The following is a 17,921-nucleotide window of genomic DNA, read 5'->3' as shown; positions in this document are numbered from 1 at the left end:
AGCAGGATTCGCTAAATCATCACAGTCAGATATCTGTCCAGCCTCTGTTTGAAGACTTCCATTGAAGGAGATTAGATTTCACATTTCTGTCTTTATGCTTAGTTAGTCCTCCGGCTGTGTCAAGGCGTCTAGGGCAACATAGGAACGCTCCACGGCTACTGCTAGTTGTGTTGTTAAGATCAGGGGTCTGCAATCCGCTGAGCGACCAACCTCTCTGGTGTTCTGGTGGCATAGCCTATTGCGCTCTCCTCCTCAGTGACCCATTCATAACAGTGCTGACTAATTCAATAGCACATATCAGCACAGCTTCTATCCTGCACCTATTTCCTCTTCATGTGATTCCCTTCTTTGCTATAATCTGGGGGTTTGTGCCCATCCTGAGACAGCACATGCTTTCTCTTCTCTCCACTGCAGATCTGTGTACAACTCCTTCCCCTTCTTTGCTGCTATGTTTCACACTGGGAGCCGAAACAGCCGTCAGAACAAAACAAGAGTATTGATTGATTTTTAACATTTTTGCAAAGCAGTCAGCTGGATAAAGGACTTACAGATAAAATGGTAGAGAGCTTTTTTATGAAAACTATTTAGAAAGTTGTTTAACGTTACATTGTTGTTTGGAAGGTTTCACATTGTGTCAATAGTCAACTTTACAGACACTTTAGTGAAAACTTTCTGTGCTGCCTGATGGAAATATGTGTAATCGTGAACATTTGATGATCTTCGATTCTAGGGAAACTTTACACTTGTGCATTGTAAAAAATGCTAGACCTGTAATGTCTATCGTTTGTAAATTTTTATTTTGTTTTTCTTGTGCTTGACATATGAAGATTGGATACTGGCATTTTGCTCATTCGTACGTACGCGGGAACTGGAGGAATGAAGAAGAGAGTACGTTTTCTCTTCTAGCAAAGTCCTGCCATGACATTGATCTGATATGTTACTGGATGGGAGATCGAAGGTATTGCATCATCGTATCTATGTTATATGAAGATTATGAAATGTGTATCAATACAATATATCTCTCTTTTAGTCTCTGTGTTCTTCTCTGGTCCGTTATTCCATGGAGTAGACGTGACACGGTGTGAGTTATGGCTAGAAGCGATGGGGGTTTTCAATTCTATCTGTAACACACGGCGCAGATTCTCCACCTTCGCTCCAATTACAGTAGATGAGACTTTGCGGACAACACCATTTATGATCAGTGGGGGTGTCATCAGTTGGACCCTCAGTAAGCAACATGTTGTTTCCAATCGTATGTGTGGCGCCCCTGAGGCTCAGTCACCACAGAGGTACTGCACCTTCTCCTAAGGTGTGGTGCCCCACCATCCAGGTAAGTTGGATGCTCCTAACCACACTCCAACACTCGCACCCCACACAATAGAGTAGTTCAGCACAACCACATTGCGGCTCCTTGCTTAGAGAGAAGCAGAGCACCTTTGGCGGTTCCCTGCTTGGAACACTAGACGTGCTTGGTGGTGGGTGGAGTTCAGAATATATATATATGAGCGGGATGGTTTAGGATGACGGGTTAGTCTGACAGGAGGTCAGTGAGGAAGGAAGCCACTCGGGAGGAGTGGGGATCCCTGGAAGAAGGGATGGAGGAAGGAGTGCTGCAGCTGCCTCAGTGACCTGAGTCAGCTGGCACGGGAAAGGAAATGAAAGAAGGAAAAGGATGTTGACCTGAAGCCTGAGCTTCCATAGAAGGGAAAAGGACAAGTACGGAACGTAGGAGTAAAAGGGAACACAGAGGACGTGGGTTAGAGGAAGAACCCTGCCTAGAAGTTCTAAGCGCAAGGCCGGGGCCCGGTCCCCGAGGTTGTATGAACACTAATGGTTCTGCAACAGACACTGGTGGAGTAGTGGGCTGTAAATGCACTACTCCCATCTAAGACTTGAGGGCACAACAGCAATACGGATAGAGAGCCGGGACTTAGGAGTAGAGAGTCCCCGAAGCAGGCTACAGCTGTCTGCCGTGCAAGTAGAGTTCTTGGGAACATCTGTCAGGAGGAACTCCAGAGTACCACGGTACTGGAGATCTTCACACTAAAAGGCGCTATAGAGGAGACGTTCAGGAAAGGCACATAAGTTGGCGGAGTGTGGAAGGGAGCTTTCGATCTTGCCTGGAGGTTGACTGAGTCCCTGACCCGGAGGACACGGCACAGAAGCGGGCACTACAGACTGTGAGTAAAGCTTTGGAACTACATGCCCTGGTGTCCTCCATTCCTTCCTGCGTCCGTCCGCCTGACACGGCTACATCCCCTGCGCCAGACACTATATCACCTAAGTGTCTCCACATCTACACTGCCCTGGGACAACAGCCCTCCCTGTGGAGGGCTATACCACCATTGCTGCACCACATCATCTGTCCCGGAGGATCTGCCTGCAGTGTCGGCTTAACACCTCCCTTGCAGAACACCACAGGTGGTGTCACGAACTATTACATTTAACATCCACATCTTCCTATTACTTGGGCGCCCGGGGCCACGGTCCGGGTCACCGCCACCGTGACACATTCCACTGATACCGGCCCGGTACCGAGTACCCCACGGCCCTGTGAGGGCGACCCATATGGTAGGTGACAACCTGAAAACTAAGTACAAGCTTTTTAACCTCTTTGTCCAGGACCAGTTATTGGACGTATTCTAGCTCACCAATAACTTCTGTTTAGTAAAACTAATAAAAAAGACAACCCTTTCCTTCCAGATGTGTGAAAGTATCTTCTTTTGGAACTCTGTCCCACTTTACGAAAGAAAACAAGGTATGTTTACATCAAGAAATGTAATAGTTTGGGTTAAAGGGGTATTCCAGCTTGTAATATCATCTATCCAGCAGATGGGGGATATATACTAGTACTAGTCTGACTAGTGTGACACCCATAGATCGGCAAAAAGGGACTTCGCGGGCCTTATTTTTTAGCACAGGACCATGATAGAAAGAGTTAGAATGGAGCAATGCTTGGACGTGTGCCCTGGTTCTCCATTTGAAGCCTCTGACACTGAGCCGAGCCCTGCTCTTGGCTATTTACAGCCGTGTCATAGACTCTGAATGGCGAATGCTTGACCATAAACGGCTCACAGCCGCTGTCTTCTGAGTCTGTCTCCATCACTTCTAAGATCTGATGCTTTTAAGTCTTGCAATTATTCATTGCATATGGTTTATATTTTTTATTTTTCAATCTCAAGCCATGGCAACATGATAGATGAATGAGCTATAGGAAGATTGATCTTGTGCAAGCCTGAATAGGTCCTCCAGGGTCTTCTCTATCAAGTTACTGGTCTTTCTTTTCTCCTTGTTCCTTCTATTCTTCCGACCATGATGTCCTTCTCCAGTGATTTCTCTTCGAATGATGTGTCCAGAGTAGACAAGTCATATCTTGGTGATCCTTGCTTTGAGTGACATGTCTGGCTTGATTTGTTCCATAATTGATTTGTTTGTTCTTCTTGCCATTCATGGTATTGATAACCTCCTTCTCCAGCACTGTTTATAGTTAATACATAGGACTCACGAATGATGTTTATTTGTACTGCATAATATTTTCTATGTAGCCCGAGGGTGCCAGCAGCCGCTGCTTAGACTGTTCCTTGGAAGAAACTTGCCCCTATTCAGCACAGAAAGTGTATCTGAATAAAGCTGCCCAGGTGAGTACTCCTTAGTCATGTATCCTACCGTAAAACATTAATCTAACTGTATATTGTTTACCTGTATATTACATATTGTAAGGCAGCGCTCACTGAATGTATTGGGGGACACTCACTTGGCAGAGGAATTTAAGGCACACATGAACAATTTTTCCACTTAAACAGTCTATGCAGTTTATTATGCAAATCATAAACCACTGTAGGCCATATTACACATCACAAACCTAACATACAGTCCACTCTCAACTGCGCTTATGTCCGCACAGTTCATTAACTGACCCTCGTCAGTACACACAGTTCCCCATGCTCTGGGTTACCTGCTTGGCAGCGTTGCAGGCTCCATAGGCTGGCATCACATAGGTCCTGACTTCCAGGGAAGCTGCCTTACTGGGATCACTGACCTGTATTATGAGTTGCTTGACAAGCTCACATCCGTCAGTTCCAGACCTCCAGAAAGACGGTAGCTTCCCCCCAACGCAGTTAGCCGTCACAGACTCTGCAAGCACATGCCTCCTCCATGTGATTTCCAGGAAACCTGTACACTTGCAGGGCCTTCCAACACAGAGACCATATGACCAAACCACAGTATAATTATATTGGATGAGACACACCCACTGATGGGAGGTGTGTGGTTAGCCTGACCCACCGGGTTCTCTCACTAAATCTGCAAGCCCAGCCCCTTATACACTAAGCAGAGTTCGTGGAACTACAGGTCCCAGAGCAACATTTCAGGCTTACAGCGCAGAGGACCTCTGCCTCTGCAACACATCCTGGCCATTCACAATAACTCCGGTCACTGTCTTACAATATACTCTGTAGCAGGAGTGGACATAGACAGAATAAGGCCCCTGTGCAAGAACAGTATATGGGCCATTTGCAGTCCAATATCTCATCATAATGCACACCTGCTTTGGAGGTGGTAGTGGCCCCCTTACCTCTTGGGCCCCTGGTTGCACCAATGGTATGTCCACCCCTGCACTGAATGTTGCATATATGAACAAAAAGCTGTATTCAGTCACCCATTATCTTCCTATTCTTGATAATTGACTTTTTTAATAAACTTATGGCATCAACAACATCATACAGACAATTAGATCAGGAAACGTGCTGAAAATAGACCACAACTGTGTGATGGGTTCTGAGAAAGGGGGCTCTGTTCTCTAGCTCTGCATCTGTAAAAATCCCATCTATCTATATATACAGCATAAAGCTAAGTGTATGCATGTATGTGTGCTTGTGTGTATGTATCAAGCCACGTCCACTCCACATAGCCCCACCCACTCCACATAGCCACACTCACTCCACACGCAAAGCTCCGTCCACACGGCTCACGTTGTTAGCGCAGAATGCTACTTGCAGTCTTTCTGGAATTGATGCAGTGTGTATGGATCCCTGCAGCCCGAGATCTGCAATCAAGCACCTGAGGACATTGGTTGAGGGGAGGAGGATGCCAGGATGGGGGCTATGACTCGATCAGGGAACCAGTTACCTGGGTCCTGGTGCTGCAGAGCGGAGCTGTCCACTGACTGTGGAGCTGCAGGTGTAGTGCCAGCTGTGCCCACTCCAGCCTCGCAATGTACAAGAAGAGCGGCATTGCGCATGCCCGAGAGTCTCCCCTATTGCTATCATTATACAAAGCCTTCCTGGGAAATAGTGCTGTAGCGTTTAGTCACCCAGAGCACAAGGTAAAAATGGTCTGGATTCCTCACTGCAAGAGGGGATTGTAGCAGGCAGATGTAGTCTGTGTGTGTTGGTGCAGGCAGCCCAGCACTGATGTCCTCCCTACTTGGGCAGCAGGCTGAGTATGTCCCCTGACTAAAACTGGCAGAAGTCAGTAGTTTACCTCAGTGTTTGGTCTGTATTTTACCTCAGTATCTGGTCAGTATTTTACCTCAGTGTTTTAGTATTTTCCCTTAGGGCTCACACTCACTTGCGAGAGACTCGCACGATTCTCGTGCGAGTCTCTTGCATGAAAAGCTGGCACTGCCACCGGCACTGGGACCTGAGCGTGCGGCTACATGTATTACTGTGCATCCGAACGCTCCGGTCCGAATGCCGGCGGTAGTGCCAAGTTTTCATGCGAGAGACTCGCACGATTCTCGTGCGAGTCTCTCGCAAGTGAGTATAAGCCCTTAGTGTTTGATCAGTATTTTACTTCAGTATTTGGTCAGCATTTTACCTCAGTATTTAATCATTATTTTATCTCAGTGTTTGATCAGTGTTTTACCTCAATATTTGGTCATTATTTTACCTCAGTATTTGGTCACGATTTTACCTCAGTGTTTGGTCAGTATTTTACCTCTGTATTTAATAAGTATTTTACCTCAGTGTTTTAGTATTTTACCTCAGTGTTTGATCAGTACTTTATCTCAGTGTTTGGTCATTATTTTATCTCAGTTGTTTGATCAGTATTTTACCTCAGTATTTTTCTTTTTTTTTTTGCAATTAGTGCAATTTCTCTCAGGATCAAATGTGCAATACAATCATTATAATTTGTTATAGCCAACTACAGTTAGTTACTATGCCCGGGCAATGCCAGGCTCTTCAGGTAGTCAAAATATAAAATCAACTCGATCGGTAAATGCCTTAACCCCTTCCTGACATGCGACGTACTATCCCGTCCACGGTACCCGGGCCCGTATGACCGTGGACGGGATAGTACGTCTACCGCGATCAGCGGCGCCCACGTGGTGAGCGCCGCTGATCGCGGCCGGGTGTCAGCTGATTATCACAGCTGACACCCGGCACAATGTGTCAGGGGCGGTCACGGACCGCCCCCGACACGTTAACCCCTTGCACACCGCGATCAAACATGATCGCGGTGTACCGGGAGTTAAAGGGAAGCATCGGGAGGGAGGGGGCTCCCTCCGTGCTTCCCTGAGCCCCCCACGGCAGCGCAATGTGCAGCGCTGCTGCCGGGGGCTCCTATCCTCCAGGCCCCCGGATCCAAGATGGCGACGGGGGCCTTCGGGGACCTGAGGAAGCTGGCTTCCTCAGTGCCTGCAAAGCGCAGGCAAGAGGAAGTCTTCTTCAATGCCTGTGACAGATTGCTGATCTGTCACAGTGATCTGTGATGTGACAGATCAGCGATCTGTCACAGGACAGTGATGTCCCACCTGGGACTATGTAATAAAGTAAAAAAAAATTAAAAAAAAATGTAAAAATAAATTTAAAAAAAATCGCCAAATAAATTAGAAAAAAAAAAAAAAATATTCCCTCAATAAATCCATTTTTTGGAAATAATAAAAAAAAAAACAATAAAAGTACACATATTAGGTATCGCCGCGTCCGTAATGACCCGCCCTATAAAACTGTCCCATTAGTTAACCCTTTTAGCGAACCCCTTAAAAAATAAAAATAAAAAACGAAGCAAAAAATAATGATTTATTATCATACCGCCAAACAAAAAGTGTAATAACGCGCGATCAAAAAGACACATATAAATATCCATGGTACCGCTGAAAACGTCATCTTGTCCCGCAAAAAACGAGCCGCCACACAGCATCATCAGCAAAAAAATAAAAAAGTTATAGCTCGCAGAATAAAGCGATGCAAAAATAATTATTTTTTATATAAAATAGTTTTCATTGCATAAAACCGACAAAAACATAAAAAAACGACCTAAATGAGGTATCGCTGTAACCGTACTGACCCGAAGAATAAAACCGCTTTATCAATTTTACCGCACGCGGAACGGTGTAAACGCACCCCCCTAAAAGAAATTCATGAAACGCTGGTTTTTCTTCATTCTGCGTCCCAAAAATCGGAATAAAAAGCGATCAAAAAATTTCACGTGCCCGAAAATGGTACCAATAAAAACGTCAACTCGTCCCGCAAAAAATAAGACCTCACATGACTCGGTGGGTCAAAATACGGAAAAATTATAGCTCTCAAAATGTGGTGATGCAAAAACTATTTTACAATAAAAAGCGTCTTTTAGCGTGTGACAGTCGCCAAACATAAAAACCGCCATAAATAGTAAGTCAAACCCCCCGTTATCACCCCCTTAGTTAGGGAAAAATAATAAAACTAAAAAAAAAGTACTTATCTCCATTTTCCCGTTAGGGTAAGGCTGTGTGCATACGCTGCGGATTAGGTGCGGATTCATCCGCGCGGATTTTGTAAAATCCGCAGGTGAAACCGCAGGTCAAAAGACCTGCGGTTTTACCTGCGGATTGCTCTGCGCTTTTGTCCTGCGGTTTTTCATCTCCTCAATAGAGGAGATGGCAAACCGCAGGAGAATCCGCAGAAAGAATTGACATGTCAATTCTTTCTGCGGATTGAAAACCGCAGATAATCCGCGCGGAAAATTCCGCACTGTCTGCACTGCGGTTTTTGATTCCCATAGGGAATCATGGTACTGTACACCGCAGCAGAAACTGCTGCGGGTCCGCAGCAGCCAAAACCGCTGCGGAACCGCAGCAAAATCCGCAGCGTGTGCACACAGCCTTAGGGTTAGGGCTAGGGTTAGGGCTAGGGTTAGGGCTAGGGCTAGGGTTAGGGCTAGGGTTAGGGCTAGGGTTAGGGTTAGGGCTAGGGTTAGGGCTAGGGTTAGGGCTAGGGCTAGGGTTAGGGCTAGGGCTCAGATTAGGGTTAGGGGTGTGTTGGGGTTAGGGTTGGAATTATAATTGGGGGTTTCCACTGTTTGGGCACATCAGGGGCTCTCCAAATGCAACATGGCGTCTGATCTCAATTCCAGCCAATTCTGAGTTGAAAAAGTCAAATGGTGCTCCTTCCCTTCCAAGCTCTGCCATGCGCCCAAACAGTGTTTTACCCCCACATGTAGGGTATCAGCCTACTCAGGACAAATTGCAAAACAATTTTTGGGGTCCAATTTCTCCTGTTACCCTTAGGAAAATAAAAAATTGGGGGCAAAAATATCATTTTTGTGGAAAAAAATGATTTTTTTATTTTCACGTCCGAGTGTTATAAACTTCTGTGAAGCACTTGGGGGTTCAAAGTGCTCACCACACATCTAGATAAGTTCCGTGGGGGGTCTAGTGTCCAAAATGGGGTCACTTGTGGGGAGTTTCAATAGTTTAGGTACATCAGGGGCTCTCCAAACGCACATGACACCCGCAGACCATTCCATCAAAGTCTGCATTCCAAAACGTCACTGCTTCCCTTCCGAGCCCCGACGTGTGTCCATACAGTAGTTTTCTCCCACATATGGGGTGTCAGCGTACTCAGGCCAAATTGGACAACAACTTTTGGGGGTCCAATTTCTCCTGTTACCCTTGGGAAAATGAAAAAATTGGGGACTAATTGATCATGTTTCTGGAAAAAATACGATTTTTTTATTTTCATGCCCTGGCATTATAAACTTCAGTGAAGCCCTTGGGGGTTCAAAGTGCTCACCTCACATCTAGATAAGTTCCTTAGTGGGTCTAGTTTTCAAAATGGGGTCATTTGTGGGGGGTTTCCACTGTTTAGGTACATTAGGGGCTCTCCAAAGGCAACATGACACCCGCAGACCATTCCATCAAAGTCTGCATTCCAAAACGTCACTACTTCCCTTCCGAGCCCCGACGTGTGCCCATACAGTAGTTTTCTCCCACATATGGGGTATCAGCATACTCAGGACAAATTGGACAACAACTTTTGGGGTCCAATTTCTCCTGGTACCCTTGGGAAAATAAAAAAATGGTGACTAAAAGATCATGTTTGTGGAAAAAATACGAATTTTTTATTTTCACGCCCGGGCGTTATAAACTTCTGTGAAGCACTGGGGGGTTCAAAGTGCTCACCACACATCTAGATAAGTTCCTTGGGGGGTCTAGTTTACAAAATGGTGTCATTTGTGGGGGGGTTTTACTGTTTAGGTACATTAGGGGCTCTCCAAAGGCAACATGACACCCGCAGACCATTCCATCAAAGTCTGCATTCCAAAATGTCACTACTTCCCTTCCGAGCCCCGACGTGTGCCCATACAGTAGTTTTCTCCCACATATGGGGTATCAGCATACTCAGGACAAATTGGACAACAACTTTTGGGGTCCAATTTCTCCTGGTACCCTTGGGAAAATAAAAAAATGGTGACTAAAAGATCATGTTTGTGGAAAAAATACGAATTATTTATTTTCACGCCCGGGAATTATAAACTTCTGTGAAGCACTGGGGGGGTCAAAGTGCTCACCACACATCTAGATAAGTTCCTTAGGGGGTCTAGTTTCCAAATTGGTGTCATTTGTGGGGGGTTTCCACTCTTTTGGTACATCAGGAGTTTTCCAAACGCGACATGGTGTCCGATCTCAATTCCAGCAAAAAACGTCAAATGGCGCTGCTTCCCTTCCGAGCTCTGCCATGCGCCCAAATAGTGGTTTACCCCCACATGTGGGGTATCAGCGTACTCAGAACAAATTGCACAATAACTTTTACGGTCCTGTTACCCTTGGAAAAATAAGAATTGAGGGTGAAAAGATCATTTTTGTGGAAAAAATATGATTTTTTAATTGTATGGCTTTATGTTATAAACTTCTGTGAAGCCCATGGGGGTTCAAAGTTCTCACCACACATCTAGATAAGTTCCTTAGGGGGTCTAGTTTCCAAAATGGTGTAATTTGTGGGGGATTTCCACTGTTTTGGTACATCAGGGGTTTTCCAAACGCGACATGGTGTCCGATCTCAATTCCAGCCAAAAACGTCAAATGGCACTGCTTCCCTTCCGAGCTCTGCCATGCGCCCAAATAGTGGTTTACCCCCACATGTGGGGTATCAGCGTACTCAGGACAAATTGCACAATAACTTTTAGGGTCCTGTTACCCTTGGGAAAATAAAAATTGGGGTGAAAAGATCATTTTTGTGGAAAAAATATGATTTTTTAATTGTACCGCTGTACGTTATAAACTTCTGTAAAGCCCTTGTGGGTTCAAAGTTCTCACCACATATCTAGATAAGTTCCTTGGGGGGTCTAGTTTCCAAAATGGGGTCACTTGTAGGGGGTTTCCACTGTTTAGGTACATCAGGGACTCTCCAAACGTGACATGGCGTCCGATCTGAATTCCAGCCAATTTTGCATTGAAAAAGTCAAACGGCGCTCCTTCCATTCTGAGCTCTGCCATGCGCCGAAACAGTCGTTCCCCCCCACAAATCAGGTATCAGTGTACTCAGGACAAATTGCACAATAACTTTTGCAGTCCAATTTCTCCTGTTACCCTTGGTAAAATATAAAAAATTGAACCTGAAGTATTTTTTTTGTGAAAAAAAGTTAGATGTTCATTTCTTTTTAAATATTCAAAAAAATTCCTGTGACGCACCTAATGGGTTAATAAACTTCTTGAATGTGGTTTTGAGCACCTTAAGGGGTTCAGTTTTTAGAAAGGTGTCACTTTTGGGTATTTTCTATCATATAGACCCCTCAAAGTGGCTTCAAATGTGATGTGGTCCTAAAAATAAAATGGTGTTGTAAAAATGAGAAATCGCTGGTCAACTTTTAACCCTTATAACTTCCTAACAAAAAAAAATTTTGGTTCCAAAATTGTGCTGATGTAAAGTAAACATGTGGGAAATGTTACTTATCAAGTTTTTTGTGTGCCGTATCTCTGTGATTTAAGGGCATAAAAATTCAAAGTTGGAAAATTGCGAAATTTTCAAAATTTTTGCCAAATTTCCATTTTTTTCACAAATAAACGCAAGTTATTTGAATGAAATTTTACCACTAACATGAAGTACAATATGTCACGAGAAAACAATGTCAGAATCACCGGGATCCATGGAAGCGTTCCAGAGTTATGACCTCATAAAGGTACAGTGGTCAGAATTGTAAAAATTGGCCCGGTCATGAACGTGCAAACCACCCTTGGGGGTGAAGGGGTTAAAGAGAAAAGGAATCTAGACACCAGAATTACGCCACCACCAAAAAATGCGATAGAAGCCATCAAAACCTAGCAAATCACAATATGTTATCCAGAAAAGCATCAGCCTACAGAGTAAAAAAAGGCAATATCATCGTGCTTGGAATTTTTTTTTTCCATTTTCATTACATGGTATGGGTCAAATGAATGGTGCTGTTCAAAATGACCACTTGTCCTGCAAAAAAACAAGCCCTCATATGTCTATGTGGATAAGAAATAAAAAAGTGATGGCTCTTGGAAAAAGGTGAGGGGAAAAAAACAGAAAAATGGAAAAAGTTTAAATGTATTTTTTTTTTAATTTGGCAAATTGTTTTACATATCACAATTTGTATTAAACAATTAATTGATATCTTCCAAATTAATAGAAATCTTCACACTGTCCACTGTGGCTTTTTGTAGACTCGTACTTCCTGTTGTTTTAGGAAATGCACATGTACATTAGCCACAATGAACAGTCTGACTGTATTTTGGATTGAGGCATCTAATAAGCATGTGAAACGGTAACTGAGAAGAAAGGGGGAGCAGGTCAGCTGTGACATCGACTGTTGTGATTGGTGCATCCTGTGTTATCAGCTGTGTATAGAGGTGTTACCTTTCATTGTAATCCTGCCTCTGATGATAGCGAAACTGCGGAAAACTCTTCCTGAAAATACAGAAAGTATGAGTCGAAAAAAGCCCCAGTGGCCAATGTGAAAATAGCAAGGTTACTAATTTTGTTTTTTTAACAGTTTGAGAAGTTTCCTAATTGATTTTTCATGCTCAGTCCTTATTAGACTATCCGATGATCTAATTCCAGACTAAAACATTTTCAGTACATAAATGTGACACCCATTATTTGAGAATCCAGAAGGTGTGAAATTCTAGTGTTTAATTTCAAGGCACAAACACTTCGTAGTTGTGGGACATGCTCTGTAGCGCATGGGCTACAATTAGTCCGTGGGCCGTCCATGTGTGGTCCAATGCGCATTTGGAACGAAAAATGGTCGAAGCAACGAAAAATGGTTGTCGGAACGAAGCGTCACTCTTAGAAGTGAGTGTATGCACTTTCTCGGTAACCACCTGATAATCCAGAATATTTGATAATCTGTTATCAGGTCCCAATGATGTCAGATTAAAGGAATTATGTGTCTAAAAATAAAAAAAAGAGCCAGTCGTACTCATTAGGTGAACATCTCTAACTTACAAATTATCCTCATTCATCAGGTGTCCATTTCGTCAGATTGTCTATGTGATCGTCCAAACACTTATCACCTAGTAGAAATTTTGCAAAGGAAGATGGTAGCTGCAAGTATAACCTCACGTAGCCTACATGTGCCATGGTGGGGCCCTAAGGAGCAGAGTCTGTGCAGGGGACAATATTTAAGTGCCGGCTATTAAGTAATCCATTGTTCATTGTCGGCTGCTTAGAAGATTGCCATCTGCTCCTTACAGCCATTGCCAAACTTCCAGCATACGTCTAGTAGGCAGAAACCAACACAAGTGAATGTGGAAGAAAAAAAAAATGAAAGTGTCTTGTATGACCAGATACAAAAGACCGATGCCGTCTGCCAGGAGCCGGCACAGGACACTTACAATACATCTGCTTTGCGGACTGCACCTCCCTTTATTTCATTCTCTCTTTGTAGATGGGAAAATCTGACATCTGTTCAGACTGTGTAATGGGAAGAAACGTAGATAAAGGTGCTCACTGCGCCAATCCCGGTACCTCCGCTCATGGATCTGCTGTGAATATTGCACAGTCATATGTTCATATGATGGCGGTACACAATGAGCTGTGAGAAGCAAAGGGGCTGCTTATATACGCTGGTCCAGCGCTCTACCTATCCCCTGGTTGCACATGGATGTTATAGAAGAGCTGCTCCTCTTCTTTTTCAAGGTTTGGGGCAGGGTAATGCCTGGAGCTGCTACATTGTACAGTGCTTGGAAGGGATATCAGAGGTTAACCTTTTCCGAGAAACAGTGCCCCTCCTATCCATGGTATGTGACTGCTATTACAGCTTACCTCTATTCACTTCAGAACTTCAATACCACACAAAACCTTGACACAAGAGTGGTGCTGTTTCTACAGAAAAAGTGTACAGTATATGCAGAAACTTATAGAGGTTTATCATGTATTATACTCCAGAGCTGCACTCACTACTCTGCATATGCAGTCACTGCGTGCATACATTACATTACTGACCCTGTACTGATCCTGAGTTACATCCTGTATTATACTCCTGAGCTGCACTCACTATTCTGCTGGTGCAGTCACTGCGTGCATACATTACATTACTAATCCTGAGTTACATCCTGTATTATACTCCAGAGCTGCACTCACTATTCTGCTTGTGCAGTCACTGTGTACATACATTACATTACTGATCCTGAGTTACATTCTGTATTATACTCCAGAGCTGCACTCACTATTCTGCTGGTGCAGTCACTGTGTACATGCATTACATTACTGATCCTGTACTGATCCTGAGTTACATCCTGTATTATACTCCAGAGCTGCACTCACTATTCTGCTGGTGCAGTCACTGTGTACATACATTACATTACTGATCCTGAGTTACATCCTGTATTATACTCCAGAGCTGCACTCACTATTCCGTTTATGCAGTCACTGTGCACATATATTACATTACTTATCCTGTACTGATCCTGAGTTACATCCTGTATCTCTTTTATTATAAAATATCAAAAACAATACAACACAACATTCCAGAAAAGAAAACACATAAACCAAAATACACACATTAATCATACACTTAGGACATACAGAAGCTTGTGCAAAACCGCAACTTGTTATAGCCCCCAAGCTTTCCAGCTTAGGGAGGGGACCCCCAGCAGGAACTTTCCAACAGAAAACTTTTCCCATAAAATAATGAAAAACAGTTTTTAATCTTTCACCCCCATTCACTCTTTTTCACTCCCCATTCACACTTCCACCCATACCTATATACAGGAAAACAGAAATAATATTCTTGGCCCATGCTGCCTTAAATAAACCTAGCCAATTCTTTTTTGGCAAAATTACCTACACCAGCTTAACACCTCAACATATATATATATTTATTTATTTATTTATTTTTTTTCCTTTTTTTTATTATTTTTCCCACCACCCACACCACAGGTCCATAAATGTCCATGGCCTTATCACGTCTAGGCCTGATGAGCACGAAAGTTTATGCCCACAAGCAAAACCCTCACCCATTTGCCCCCGATGTGCTCAAAAATGGTCCATTTTCCATAATTTCCATGGTCCATGGTATATGTTATATCCATTCGCCACTTTCCCCTTGTTTTAGGATCCTTTTACTTTTTTTTTCCGCTCTCACCCCCCCATTCACCCCCCTCCCAACCTCACTACGCCCCCCATGCACCTCTGACTACGGAAAAGAATAACAACACATACTACAATACATATACTACAATACATATTTACAATACAATATTACAATGCAATGTCATTACATCATTTGCTTTACCGAATATTACCACACCACAAACCTTTACTTACAAGCCCAAGTTCAGTGCCTGCAAGCCCAATATCCATTATTTCTCTATCTCAAAACAAAAATCTAGATGTGCCATGCAGTAGCCCACCACCAGGAAAAAGGAGTTCTCGAGGCCCCATCCCTCACTAACACATTCACCCTGTCCCTCAACAACTAAGACTGTCCCTACTTCTGTCCCTAAAGAAACTGTCCCTATCTGTCCTTACCTGCCCCTACTCTACCTACCTTATCATAACTAACTCTCTATCTGTCCCTCAGTGCCTGTCCCTTCCTGTCCCTATCTGCCCCTACTTCTGTCCCTCACCACCCACACCACCTTATGCTGTCCCTACCCACATTCACACAAAATCTAGCTCTCCCTAGAGTGCGTTTTTAAAAGGAAAGGCCCCTCCAAAGCCAAGAGGCCCTCCACACACCCAACCTTTCGAACTCCAAAGAACGCACCTTCACCAGGTCAACCAGGATGTTACTAACAACCTCTTCCCTTGGGAGGGCTTTCTGCCACGTCGAAACTAAGCACCGTGCATTCCAAATGTAGAACCTAACCACTACACTGACTAGGAATAAAGTGCCCCGGTCTCGGCCACCCAGAGTTCTGAACGCTCCATAGGCCCACTCGGCATAGGAGAGGGACGCCAGCCGCGGCCAACGTATGGAAGCACCCACCCTGTTGTAAACCTCTGTATTAAAGGGACACTGAAGCAGGAAGTACTCCATGCTTTCCAGCACGTCGCCACACTCCTCACGGGGACAACCTCGATCATCGGATTTCCTGCACTTCAGGTTATCCTTTACATACAGCCTCCCGTGGAAGCAGCGCCAGGTCAAGTCCCAAAACTTCGTGGGGATCCGCTTAGAATTTAAAAGCCCGAGCCCCACCTCCAGATCCCAGCCTGGGCAATCCTTAAGGGCCAGGGGCTTCTGGAAATGGGTCAACAGAACCCTCCTGTCAAGGCATTGCCGCGACATGGTCCTGATTTCCCACATTCCCAGACCCCACCGGCAGATCACCTTCAGAACCGGGGTAGCATAAGCCGGGAGATGCCCATGAGGTGTGCGGAGGTCCTTCACCTGCCCTCCTGTCTTCCATTCCTGGAAGAAGGGCCGAAGCCAACCCTTGCAGGAGACTACCCACGGAGGAGCCCTCTCTAGCCAGAGGTTGGAAATGTTGGCTTTAAGAAAGGTGTTCACTAAGAACACTACCGGGTTGACCATACCCAACCCACCTAGTCTCCTCGTGCGGTATGTGACCTCTCTCTTGATTAGGTTGAGCCTATTCCCCCATAACAGCTGGAAGAACAGGCTATAGACCCGTGTCCAGAGAGGTTCTGGCAAGATGCACACGCTGCCTAGGTAAATTAACAAGGGAAGCAGAAAGCCTTTAGCCAGGGCAACCCTTTCCCTTAGGGACAAAGACCAACCCTTCCATTGGTCCACCTTTTGGGCGGCAATCTTAAGTCTGCCCTCCCAATTTTGCTGGGGGTAGTCCCCGGGGCCAAAATCGATGCCTAGAATTTTGGCGGTGGCCTGGGGCCCTGGAAGGGTGTCCGGGAGATCAAAACTAGGATCTCCCCCTCCCAGCCAGAGACTTTCACACTTATCCCGGTTGATCATGGACCCGGATGCCTCCGAGTAGCGCACTACCTCTGACATGACCCAATCCGCCTCGCCCTTCGAGGACACGAAAAGGGAAACATCATCGGCGTACGCCACCACCCTCAGAGAGGATCCAGAGCCCGCCTGGTCCATCCCGACTCCCGCCAACGGTCCACGATCTACCCTCCTTAGGAAGGGATCGATCGCGAACACGTATAAAAGCGGGCTCAGCGGACAGCCTTGATGGACCCCAGAACCCACCTCAAAAGGGCGACCTGACCAACCGTTCACCAGCGGAAAAGTCTCAGCCCCTTGGTACAAGATCTCTAACCATTTTACAAACCTCCCAGGCAGACCATACCTCAAAAGGACGGACCAGAGGTACTCATGGTTGACCCGGTCAAAGGCTTTCGCTTGGTCTAACGACAGCAAGTACCCCTTCCAGTGGCCTGCCCTACCCTGCTCCACTGCCTCCCGGACACCGAGCACAGCACTAAAAGTACTGCGGCCTGGAACAGAGCAATGCTGGGCCCCTGAAAGGAGCCGGGGTGCAAACTTCACCAGCCGATTAAACAGCACTTTGGCCAGAACCTTCCGGTCCGTATCGAGAAGCGCTATGGGACGCCAATTCTCGATACGGGACGGATCTTTACCCTTTGACAGAATAATTAGGGCTGACTTCCTCATTGAGTCGGGAAGAGTGCCCGAGGATAGACACTCATTAAAGACCCCTGTCAAGAGGGGGACCAAGGAGTCCCTAAAAGTCTTATAAAACTCGGATGTTAAGCCATCCGGACCTGGCGATTTCTTGGGCCGAAGCCCATCAATGGCCAGTCTCACTTCCTCCTCCCTAATTTCTTCTGCCAAAACACCAAGAGAGGGAGCACCCCCTGGCTCAGGGACGGTTTCAGCCAGGAAAGCCGACATCCTATCCCGATCCAGATCCTTCTTTTCCAAGAGGCGCGAGTAGAAGAATCTGACCACTTCCAGGATCCCTGATTTGGATCTGTTCAGGGACCCCGTACTGTCAATCAGTCCTGTCACCATCTTACAATTCACTGACATCTTACAGTTTCTGTAAGGGTCGGGCGAGCGGTACTTCCCGAAGTCCCTCTCAAAAACTAAAGATGTGTGTCTATCATACTGGCACCTCTTGAGCAAAGATTTCACTCTGGAGATTTCCTCACGGTCACCTCCAGTCGAGACAAGCTGCTCGAGTTTCCTCCCCAGAGCCTGATACAAGCGGTGCCTGTTCAGACTTCTGAAGTTCGAGAGCTGACGGAAGAACCCCGCCACCCGCTTTTTGAAGATCTCCCACCACTCTGACTTAC

General features: G+C 45.3%; 2 protein-coding genes across 7 annotated transcripts in view; one reads left to right on the top strand and one right to left on the bottom strand.

Moving 5' to 3' along the window:
• The window catches only part of LOC141098005 (putative oxidoreductase YteT), a 210,622-nt gene that overhangs the window by 58,515 nt on the left and 134,186 nt on the right, over positions 1-17,921 (top strand). For all 4 annotated transcript variants that reach the window (XM_073585593.1, XM_073585592.1, XM_073585591.1 and 1 more), the window contains 3 exons: positions 828-958; positions 2,704-2,758; positions 3,546-3,638. In XM_073585593.1, the coding sequence (XP_073441694.1) occupies positions 828-958; positions 2,704-2,758; positions 3,546-3,638 (279 nt within the window). The remainder of the gene's footprint in view (positions 1-827; positions 959-2,703; positions 2,759-3,545; positions 3,639-17,921) is intronic.
• The window catches only part of LOC141098006 (uncharacterized), a 165,677-nt gene that overhangs the window by 28,410 nt on the left and 119,346 nt on the right, over positions 1-17,921 (bottom strand). The window lies entirely within an intron of this gene.

Source organism: Dendrobates tinctorius, unplaced genomic scaffold (assembly GCF_039654945.1).
Source record: "Dendrobates tinctorius isolate UK_male_01 unplaced genomic scaffold, ASM3965494v1 ptg000086l, whole genome shotgun sequence".
Taxonomy (NCBI): domain Eukaryota; kingdom Metazoa; phylum Chordata; class Amphibia; order Anura; family Dendrobatidae; genus Dendrobates; species Dendrobates tinctorius.
Note: the sequence above shows the minus strand (reverse complement) of the source record. Positions and strands in the feature narration are given on the sequence as shown.